This window comes from Coffea arabica, chromosome 9e (genome assembly GCF_036785885.1).
Source record: "Coffea arabica cultivar ET-39 chromosome 9e, Coffea Arabica ET-39 HiFi, whole genome shotgun sequence".
Lineage (NCBI taxonomy): Eukaryota > Viridiplantae > Streptophyta > Magnoliopsida > Gentianales > Rubiaceae > Coffea > Coffea arabica.
Genome location: NC_092327.1, coordinates 40,301,756 through 40,311,235, shown reverse-complemented (window position 1 = coordinate 40,311,235; position 9,480 = coordinate 40,301,756). Strand labels below are relative to the sequence as shown.

The 9,480-nt window shown below is 36.7% G+C and overlaps 1 protein-coding gene and 1 long non-coding RNA gene across 2 annotated transcripts; both read right to left on the bottom strand.

The window, feature by feature from the left end:
* Positions 1-875: 875 nt before the first annotated feature.
* On the bottom strand, positions 876-1,822 carry LOC140014830 (uncharacterized). The gene is made up of 2 exons (XR_011821530.1): positions 1,697-1,822; positions 876-1,351 (listed from the first exon to the last, which is right to left on the bottom strand). It is a non-coding gene; the product is annotated as an uncharacterized lncRNA (long non-coding RNA).
* Positions 1,823-5,214: 3,392 nt separating this feature from the next.
* Positions 5,215-9,236, bottom strand: LOC113710456 (uncharacterized). The gene is made up of 8 exons (XM_027233477.2): positions 8,848-9,236; positions 8,646-8,739; positions 7,029-7,148; positions 6,864-6,912; positions 6,394-6,493; positions 6,252-6,313; positions 6,042-6,100; positions 5,215-5,678 (listed from the first exon to the last, which is right to left on the bottom strand). The coding sequence occupies exons 1-8, from the start codon at positions 9,000-9,002 to the stop codon at positions 5,574-5,576; spliced, it is 744 nt and encodes a 247-aa protein (XP_027089278.1). The 5' UTR covers positions 9,003-9,236; the 3' UTR covers positions 5,215-5,573.
* Between the last annotated feature and the right edge of the window lie 244 nt (positions 9,237-9,480).

Here is a 9,480-nt window from a genome sequence, read left to right as displayed (position 1 = left end):
GCTCTGTTTTTTATCCAACGTCAACTGATATTTTCTTGATGATAGAGGCTGAACTAACTCTTATGTGAAACATGAAAGTTATAGCCCTTTGAGTTAGCTTTCTAATGCAACAAGAATCATCCAATTTGGAGCTTTGTGAATCAATAAATGACCAAAATACCCTCAACTAATTAGAAACTTTGTTTCAGCTTTTGACAATGAAATTGCATTTCTTTATTTCGACTTTTTGACTAGAAATATGACTAAACTGGATTTTGATGTCTTCATTTCAAATGTTGATCTACCTCTTAGATTTAACATGGTTCAAGAATCACCTCCATCAGATATTTTTAGCTCAACATATAGCCGAAATACTAAAAGGTGCCAAAGCTAGAAAACTTGCATTTCATCCTTTGAGTATTTTGCACTTCATGTCATCTTTAAATCACTTTAAATCATCATCAATCATTCAATTATTTTCTCAGTTCATACCATTTGATGTTTGAATCATTAAACCTATAAAAATAAGAAGTTTTTACCATTAAAATTCATAGAAATGCAATTTTTACCAGCCAAACCACAACATGCATATTCTCACTAAAAACTTAGTTAATTAGCTATAAAAGTAAATAAAACACACCAAAACTAACTAATAAAACACGTTGAAAATTATGTAAAATATGCACTTATCATAAGACTTAACTAGTCATCAGACTTCAGAACTAGTCATGAATATAATACCTAATTGACATACAAAACTCAAGGATTGGAAATTGCTTGCAAGTAATAGAGAAATAAAATGTGCAAATACAAACTCAAACAAAAGACAGCTGTTTTATTATTTAATGGTGCATTTTTGTTCGTATAAATACACCTTTGACATACTAGTTCAAGGATACAAACTCAAACGCAGACACCTTTTTTTATTTAATGGTGCATTTTTGTTGGTACGAGTGCACCTCACATAGTAGATTAGTAGTACAACAGGAGGAGATGCATGCATGCCAGCAGTACATCATCCCCATAAACTGAAAAACCACACCAAAGACACTAGATAATTTAAGTACTTAAAGTCGTTGATCCTCAGCTAATCAACAGTAGGGCTTGATTATTTCTTGTGCCATATGAGTTTTGTTTCGCTCGGGGTCTCAAGAACAAGTACTTTATGCTTATGCAGACATGTGGCACCGTCACTATCCTGATTTTCAATGATAAGTGCGTAGTAATTGCCTCCATCACCGCTCCACGTGAATCCGCCAACCACGGCGACAGAAAGCAGCTTGCCGTGGTGATGTTGTTGCTCTACAAATTTTCCGATCTGGATCACGTGAGGGTCAGCCGGCTTCACTGGTTCCAGTGAACTGATGTCGGTCTGTAAATCCCAAACATATTTTCCAGTAAGAAAAAGCAAAAAAATTGTGTTCCCAATATCAATTAGAATCCTTTCAAATAAACAAACAACCAATTAAAAAGAAAGTATATCACTCGGAAGAAGCTTAATGAAACAATTCAAGAGATCGCCTCCTGACATATGCATGTAGACAGCTATAAATATAAAATATTGCTTAAGACAATTCTAGAATGTTGAAATTGCTTTAATTTGCAAACTTTTTCAAACGTTTCTATACAAGTTGTTTACGAGTTGATTCCCAAAACCATGCAGAAACTTGAAAATGAAAAAAATATATGTCTAGCTTGGCATACAATCACTATTCACCTGCCCAGTGCCAATTGCAAATTTGGCTGCAGCCATTTTTTCCTTAAAAGAACCGGCTAGCTAATTAATAAGAATGAAAATAGATATTTGTAACTGGTTGTGACTCGAGAAGACTTGGTAGCTGAGTTTAGCACATTGAAATAACAAACCAGACTCCTTGTATTTATAGGCCTCAAAATCACCATAAATTAATTTTTCTTGTTGGATCTAATCACCAAAATCATGGTCCACCAGCATGGAACACGTTTTTACACGTCCGTGATGAAGTCAATGTGGAAATATACACCAACGCCACCTAATTACTATTGCTAGGCGTATAATTTTATGTTATTGTTTTGTCATCACTCTAACTTTTGGCTTCATGCCACCGGGTAGGGTTGGTCTAGTGGCTAAGAGCTTCTCGCGCTGCCAGATTCAAAGGTTGAATGACGAGACTGACAATTGGGGATGGAAAGGAGTGTGAGGAAGAGATGAAGGGTTAAAAAAATACTTTCGACTTCAATCTGCTAATTCCAGTCAAGTAATAATTGACATTTTTTGTATTTCTTTCAAGATTTGATGTATTTCTTAATGAGTTGATGTAAAAGAAGGTGGTTGACAATTACACAAAAATATACACAGGCTCTTGCAAGAACTATACGAACCAAAAATAATAAAAAACCGGACAAATATACCTGCCATTTATTACTACGTTTTGTGTTTTAGAGTTTTCCATATTCATTGTATGAACTTATTGATTCAACTCTTATAGATTTCGAATCTCAACCTAAATTAGTTTAATTATTCAAGAAAGTCCTTAAAAATACATCTAATGTCTTTGATCTCATTTTTGTGAGAACCAATTGTAATAGGACAATTTTGCGGGGCAGCAAGGCAGGGAGATGCAGTTGATGAGGGTTACTGTGCATAGCTGGCTAGAGAAGACGTTGACATGATGCAATTCTTGTTGAAATTGTCTTCTTAAACAGTTCATCGATCGAATCGGCAGCCTCAAAATTTAGGATCATGCGGCTGACGCAATGTGGGAAAAAAAGAGAAAGAAAAGTGATATCTACCATGCAAATATGAATTGGGAAATCAACACTAGGCAGCACAAGCACGCAACAGGCGTTTAATTGAAAAAAAATAATAATAACAAAGGAGTGGTTGATAAATTTCTCTGGTTCCTAGACCTTTGTGGGTCTGCTATACATAGATAGAAGGCACGTACAGTAGCAATGGTTCCTTCACCTGTAGCCTTTCATTTTTTCCTCCCCACAACAAAAGCCCCAAGTAAATACTACAGTAGTAACTAGTAAGCGGAAACACTTTTGGTGAAGTTGACGTTGGATGATGGAGAAAGGCTTCCTCTCTTCAAAACTACAAGCCAGCAGTTGAAAGAACCCACCAACAAGTCTTTTGCAGCTTAGTGTTTGGCCATCTCCTCCTTTTCTTGGTACCGTAATTCCTAACGGTGTCTCCTCTTCATGGTACTGTCATTCCTACTGGTGGGCCGACGATGGCATTCACCATCAAAGGGTAAGACGCCTAAAAAAAGGGTTCGGCATAAGATCCAAAACAGGGTTCACCGCCATAATCTTTTGAATCATGACTCAGTAAAGAAGAAGAGCATAATTTTTTTAAAGCAGCACTCAGTACTCGGTCCCGACATTTATGTAAATGTGGGATCTCTCAAATCAACCCATAGACAGTTGCAATTAAGTTGCATTTGTTGGGTTGGATGGGACATGATCTTATTAAGCTCGTTAGTGAATAACAAGGCCACGCTCTTCGCTCCAAACCCCCGTTAATTACGCAAACGAAAGGCTAAAGCCAGCCAGTGATACATAAATGATAAATTTTACCGTGGACTGTTAGATACGGGGCCCTATCACATCTTTTTAGCAAAGACCCTCCCTCTTCTTTTCGTAAATTCTTTACTTTGGGCAGCTTACCTGGTCCGCTTTCACGCTTTTGTCTCGTGTCATTTACTCATGGATCTTTTTTAGCAGTCAAGAGGTTGTCAAGAATCCTTAATTTCTGCTACGAAAAGCTTTTCTCTGTTAACGCTTCAACCGTTTTGAAGACCACTAACTCAAGAATTGATCGTTTAAATTCATTTCTATCCCATCCCTCAATGAAGGATCAATGCACATAACAACTAGTATGATCGCAGGCAGAACCTGCTCATGCAGCGGCTGTGGTGGTGGTGGAAATCAGTGAATAATCAAATCTCGAAGTTTACATTTTCGGGGTTGGCACTTGGCAGAGATGGATGTGCTTTGGGCACTGTGTTTGTTCGTACTTGATACGGTCTCCACCATAGATTATAGCAAGTTCAAGTTCCGAGGCAGCATAATGACCAATCCGACAATTAAAAGAAAAAAAAAAAAGTTAGTGAAGGCATAAGGAAGAAAACAGAGAGATCACAGAATTCTGTCTCCTTCCTGCCGTCCTCGTGCTGCAGAATCGTTTCGTTCAGTCATTTCTATTTTCCATTACCATATTTGAACGGAGTGCATATAATTTCCATTACCATCATATTAAAGATAAAAGTAGTTTGTATTTTTCTGAACCCATTAACACATCAGCAGCCACTTTGTCACCCTGACATGCCTAATTTGGGAACAGTATTGTCATTCGCAGAGGATCCACAGTAGGAATGTCAATTGGGGTCTTGAAACGTTCACCCGTTAAAAAAAATAAATAAATAAATATATGTATGTATATAATTATGTATATAATATTTAATTTAATTAGTTATAAATTTATAATAATATTATTATTAGTTATATGTATTATATAATGGATATTAGTATATGTAATATAATTAGATTAATAATTATACATGTTTTCTAATAGAAATTATTAATTAATTATACTAGATTAACTAATAAGTTTATACTAAATTCATAATTACACTTAACATAATAACACTTTTTTCCTCAAAAAAAAAAACACAATAATAACTTAATAATTATATTTATATCAAAAATGAAAACTTCACTACTTTAATTATATTTGTTTCATGATGTTGGATTGTATTCAAATAACTCTTGTTTAATTGTTTTTATAAGTTTCAATTGTGAAATTATAATGAATAATAATTTAATGATGTGTTAATATTTTAGTACTTAATTATTTGTCAAATTTTGACTATAAAAAAATTATATGGCAACTTTTTATTAGCTCCCCCGCAAGAAAAGCAGGGCAGGGGGAGGGGGGGGGGGCGCAAAGGACGGGGGAAATTAGTGGGCAGCAGGCCGTTGCCGTCCCTAATCCACAGTGTTAATTGCAACATCAGCTGAAACTTTCAAATTTCATTTGCCGGTGGATTCGTTTAGCGTATCATCACCGTGCCTCGTCAAGGTCCTCATCTACTACAATACTGCATCTTACACTCGAATTTTATATTGGTGCAGCTTTCCTATTTTGTCTTTCCAGAGAATAATCAGCAATAAATATAACAGACCAGACTAACATCCAGATATACAATTCCCTGCACGCAAATTCTGAATAAATAGAACAAAAAAAAAAAATATCCAACAGGGGCAACCAGAGACGGTCTCTTGCACCCTTTTTTTTTTTCCAAAAAAAAGATCCTACAAACTTTCAGAGCTGTTGCATTACAACTACTAGCGTAAATTCCAAAGCAATTAACCTATGGATTCAACTCCATAACACACTTTGAAATATGTTGAAGCAGAGTCCGATCGCCTAATAAAATTATTTCTCAAATGGAAGCACCAACAGCAGGGAGCTCAAGGGCTCCCGGTCATCTTGACCTTTTTCTACATGGTAGGTAAAATCTTTTCCAACTTCCAGGCTGATGACATAATCCCCAAATACAGTTGCACGATCAGATGCGGCAACGCATAATTTCTCCATTTGTCGGTTGTTAGCTGACGAGTTTCCTCAAAACTGCTTCCGCCCGCTGCTCAAATTTCGGCAAGGCCCATTCATGCTGGACTATATCTAGACCATCTTTCTCGGCACTCAAACTCTGACAAGAGTAGCAAAAAAGCTTCAAGTTAAAAGCACTCGTCCAATTATCAAACGTGACAGAGTAATGTTTTAGCCATGTCTCACAGGGAAACTTGAAAGCAAAAATATTAATCAATCGATTGGCTCTAAAAACACTATTTTCACATTTAGCACAACAGCATTTCCGCAATAACTGAAAACCCTAAACAAGTTAATGTCAGTAAAAGAGTCGAGTACTAATCAGGATATTGAGCTTTACGTGCTTTTCTGGAGGGTTTTCACCTCAAAGTGCATACTTCCATTTCGAAACCAAGAAGTGATATTCACATCATTTAATAGTTCCAAGCATCAATGGTCAACAGCAAAGTCCATAAGAACATACCTTAGAAGGATCCATACCAAACCCACTCATTTGCATCATCCGTTGTGTGTCATCAGTTGCTGTATGAAAGCAGCAAATTAAGATCCCACTGAATGATAACGTTTTCATTCTTTCATATAGGCAAACAGGAGAGAGAGAGAGAGACAGAGAGAGGAAAATGCACATCCAGATTGATGATTCAAAAGAACCAGTAATATTCAGGATACTTACCATTTTCCTCTCCCAAAATAAGACTGAACAAGCCCCTTAGCCCAAACAGGTTGAGGAAATACCTGATACGCAGTGTAGATTTATTAACATCCAAGCAATGCAATACTAGAGAAAAACTTTACTGACAACAACACTCAATTACCATGAGCGGCTGCTGACATAGCTGACATCAACAGTACTCAAATCGATACCATTCTGTAACATTGATCTGAACCTCTGTGTCAGTGGAAACGGTATCTTTGCTGAGGAAGAACATATTAAGATGCTTACATCAGTATCCATTAGGATACAAGACCAACCTCAAAAAAAATATCAGTGACTAGGAGGAGAACTATAGAAAGTATGTCATCCAAGCAAAAGGCAAAAACGTCATGCTTCAATCCCCAAGAAAGAGCCAGACTGAATCAACAACATAGATGTAGAAATCAAAGTTGCAGATGCATATATACAATAAACTATATGACAACCAAGACCTTCAAATTCTAGCCAACTTAGCAACTACATCAAGAAGACCAGATCATAGAATGGCTCGTCATACAGAAGTAACACAGAGACAATATCAATGTAGTACTAGACGAGGTAAAAAGAATGAAAGAAAAAGAACAGGCAGACCTGCTACAAAACCCGAGAAGAAAAAGTTGACCCACGCGAAAGTTAGAGTCTGCAGAAGAGAGGATAAAGTTATAATGGCCAGATTCAGCTTTATCTCTGTAAAACCATTAAAGATTCAGCTATAGGCTGTGTCATCAAGAAAATTAATAATCGATTATTTCTCACCTGTGGTATGATCATTGAAAGATTCTTCTTCATCATATCCATAGCCATGTTGGGGTCAGAAAACATTTGTGCCTGTGCATTTTGAGCTTGGCCCTTGGGCACGAATAACAGTCCATTTTCCTGAAATGTCATATTATAATCCACATATCAAAATATAAGTTAAGCAAATGATGAGTAAACAAAATGCATTCATTTTCGATTTCTACAGACCCACATCATGGAGAAACCTCGCTTCTTTACTCTCTAATCAAGTAACCTCCATTGCCCATGTTATACAGAAATTAGTTAACATACTTCCTGAGTAAATTATACTTATCTCGCCCTAGATCCGTCATTACTGAAAATTTTTTTTTTGAGATTACCCTAGCCTGCCCCCATCAAGTTAATTTCTTTTTTACAGCCTTTTCACTATATTTAGATTTTTATGGACCAAGAAAAGGCCAAAGATTATTGAATCTATGAGAAGCCTTGAGAGAGGGCAAAATAGTTTGCTCAAACTTCTTCCAATTAAATTTCCTTAAAAGTAGTCCATCATCTATCTTCTTACTTAATTTGAAATTTCAGATAACAGTTTTTGTTCTATCAATAGCACTGCTGCACCTTAGTCACAGGAACATATGGCTGCATCTCCTCTGACACTTTCAGCAGTCTAAGTTCACAGTCCAGGCCTACTCCTAAGAAAACAAGTGTAAGTGCACTACCTAGTAAACAACACAGAGTTTCATACTGATTTTTTCCAACCTTTTTAGCAGCCAGGCATTTTCTCAAGGGGATAGTAATAAACATGAAGACTAGAAAGAATGCTAGTCCCAAGCATAAGATCAGCACCCTGGGTTTGTATTTCTTAAACCTCTCTAGTCTATTATCAGCCCCAACAGCAGAATTCAAACTAATTTCAAAGGTAAAGGATGACTAATGAAGCAACATTAGGCATAAGACTTCTAAAGTGAGTGGTAAAGCTATGTGCTGCGGCTAGGAAGTGAATTCAGATAGTTGTTGGTAATGGCCAGATGTCTTATCTCTGGCAGGATTGGTGGCATCCCCTTGGGCCTTTGGCTCAAGTTTTTTCTTCTCAGCTTATTCATTTATTTCGCAGCTCTGAATATTCACAGATTTGTGGCATCCCACATATTTCCAGTCTGCACATGCTCTGAATATCTAAGTAATGCTGTAGTTTCCACAATAACTTCATCATCAATAGCATCCTCCCTTAAATCTGACAGTAAACACATTATACTACAAAATATTCACAGATTTTAGTTATCACTTATTGTAATTCAATTCTCAGATTAACGTCTGGCTTTGCATTCCCTTTCATTTCTTCAATAGTTTGTATAAAGTTCCATTATTTTAGCACTAGACTAAAAACCCTCCTGCTCGCCAATCCAAGCCACCTCCCTGGGGGCCGGGGAAAAAGATAAATTTTCTTAACTAGAAAGTCAAAATGCTTGCACAAATGAAAGGCAACGAGTAAAAAAGCTTTTGGGATTACCGACTCTTAGATCCCGATGCAAAAGAGGGCACAAGAACCTTTTTTTTTAAGTGGGGAGGGGGATTTGCATAACAATTACCTAAGCCAAAAACAAAAACAAAAAAGGAGAAGAAAGAAAATCGAACCTCATTGCTGTAGTAAACTTTACGAGCACGAAAGGACTTGGCAGGGATAAAATTGGCAGCAGCCCTTAAATTCCTAGCCCTAATAATCACCTGCCTGAACAATTAAGTTGAAAATAAATTTTTATAAAAAGGCAAAAAAATAGACAAATATTTTGGTTATACCCAAAACATAGATCTCCAGATTAGGGGTAAGCAAGTATACCCTTCTTTGACTATCTTAGGATCGGGCAATTGGGAAGAACTACGCATGAGCTTAGAGACGAAGTAGCGGAGGACTCCGATTAGGACCATCACCACCGATAGTGGTATCAACACCCAGTCCCTTATCGCCGTGTCCAGTACCAAATCCTCCGCCATTCCTCTTTTTTTTCCTTCCCCTTGACTGATTAATTGATTATTAGGCTTCTGCTTTCTCGCAATCCAATCGAAAAGAATATGCTTCTCTTTCACAGAGCTTCGTTAGGATTTAGAACCAGAAGGCTACAGTTAGTGACGGCGGATATTTTGACCCTAAAGGGAAAACGGAAAACGAAAGGAAGTTAGCAATTATCCGGTTTCCCAGTCAAACGCCGTCGTTATGTATTGGGCTTTCTTCACTAAATTTGTTAGCCCAAGCAGTTGTATGCAAAGTTTGCTTGAACCAATGCAAGCTAGGGTGTACATATGCCAATCAAGTTGAATATTTGGTGCTCAAATTTATTTGATTATCTTAATGAGTTTGAAATTTTGTTCAAATTTTGTTTGTTTATTTTTCGAATCAAGGTTGAGCAAACTTTTTTATCGAATTTGTATTTCATTGAATATAAAATATGGTTCAAACTTAGTTTGATTAATT

What these genes read in the sequence shown, in the direction of transcription:
- LOC113710456 (XM_027233477.2), bottom strand. Translation starts at nt 9,002, where the DNA reads ATGGCGGAGGATTTGGTACTGGACACGGCGATAAGGGACTGGGTGTTG. An exon ending in AAGTTTACTACAGCAATGAG is followed by an intron (nt 7,149 to 8,645) that starts GTTCGATTTTCT and finishes ATGACATTTCAG; the next exon opens with GAAAATGGACTGTTATTCGT. An exon ending in TTTCAATGATCATACCACAG is followed by an intron (nt 6,913 to 7,028) that starts GTGAGAAATAAT and finishes TCTCTTCTGCAG; the next exon opens with ACTCTAACTTTCGCGTGGGT.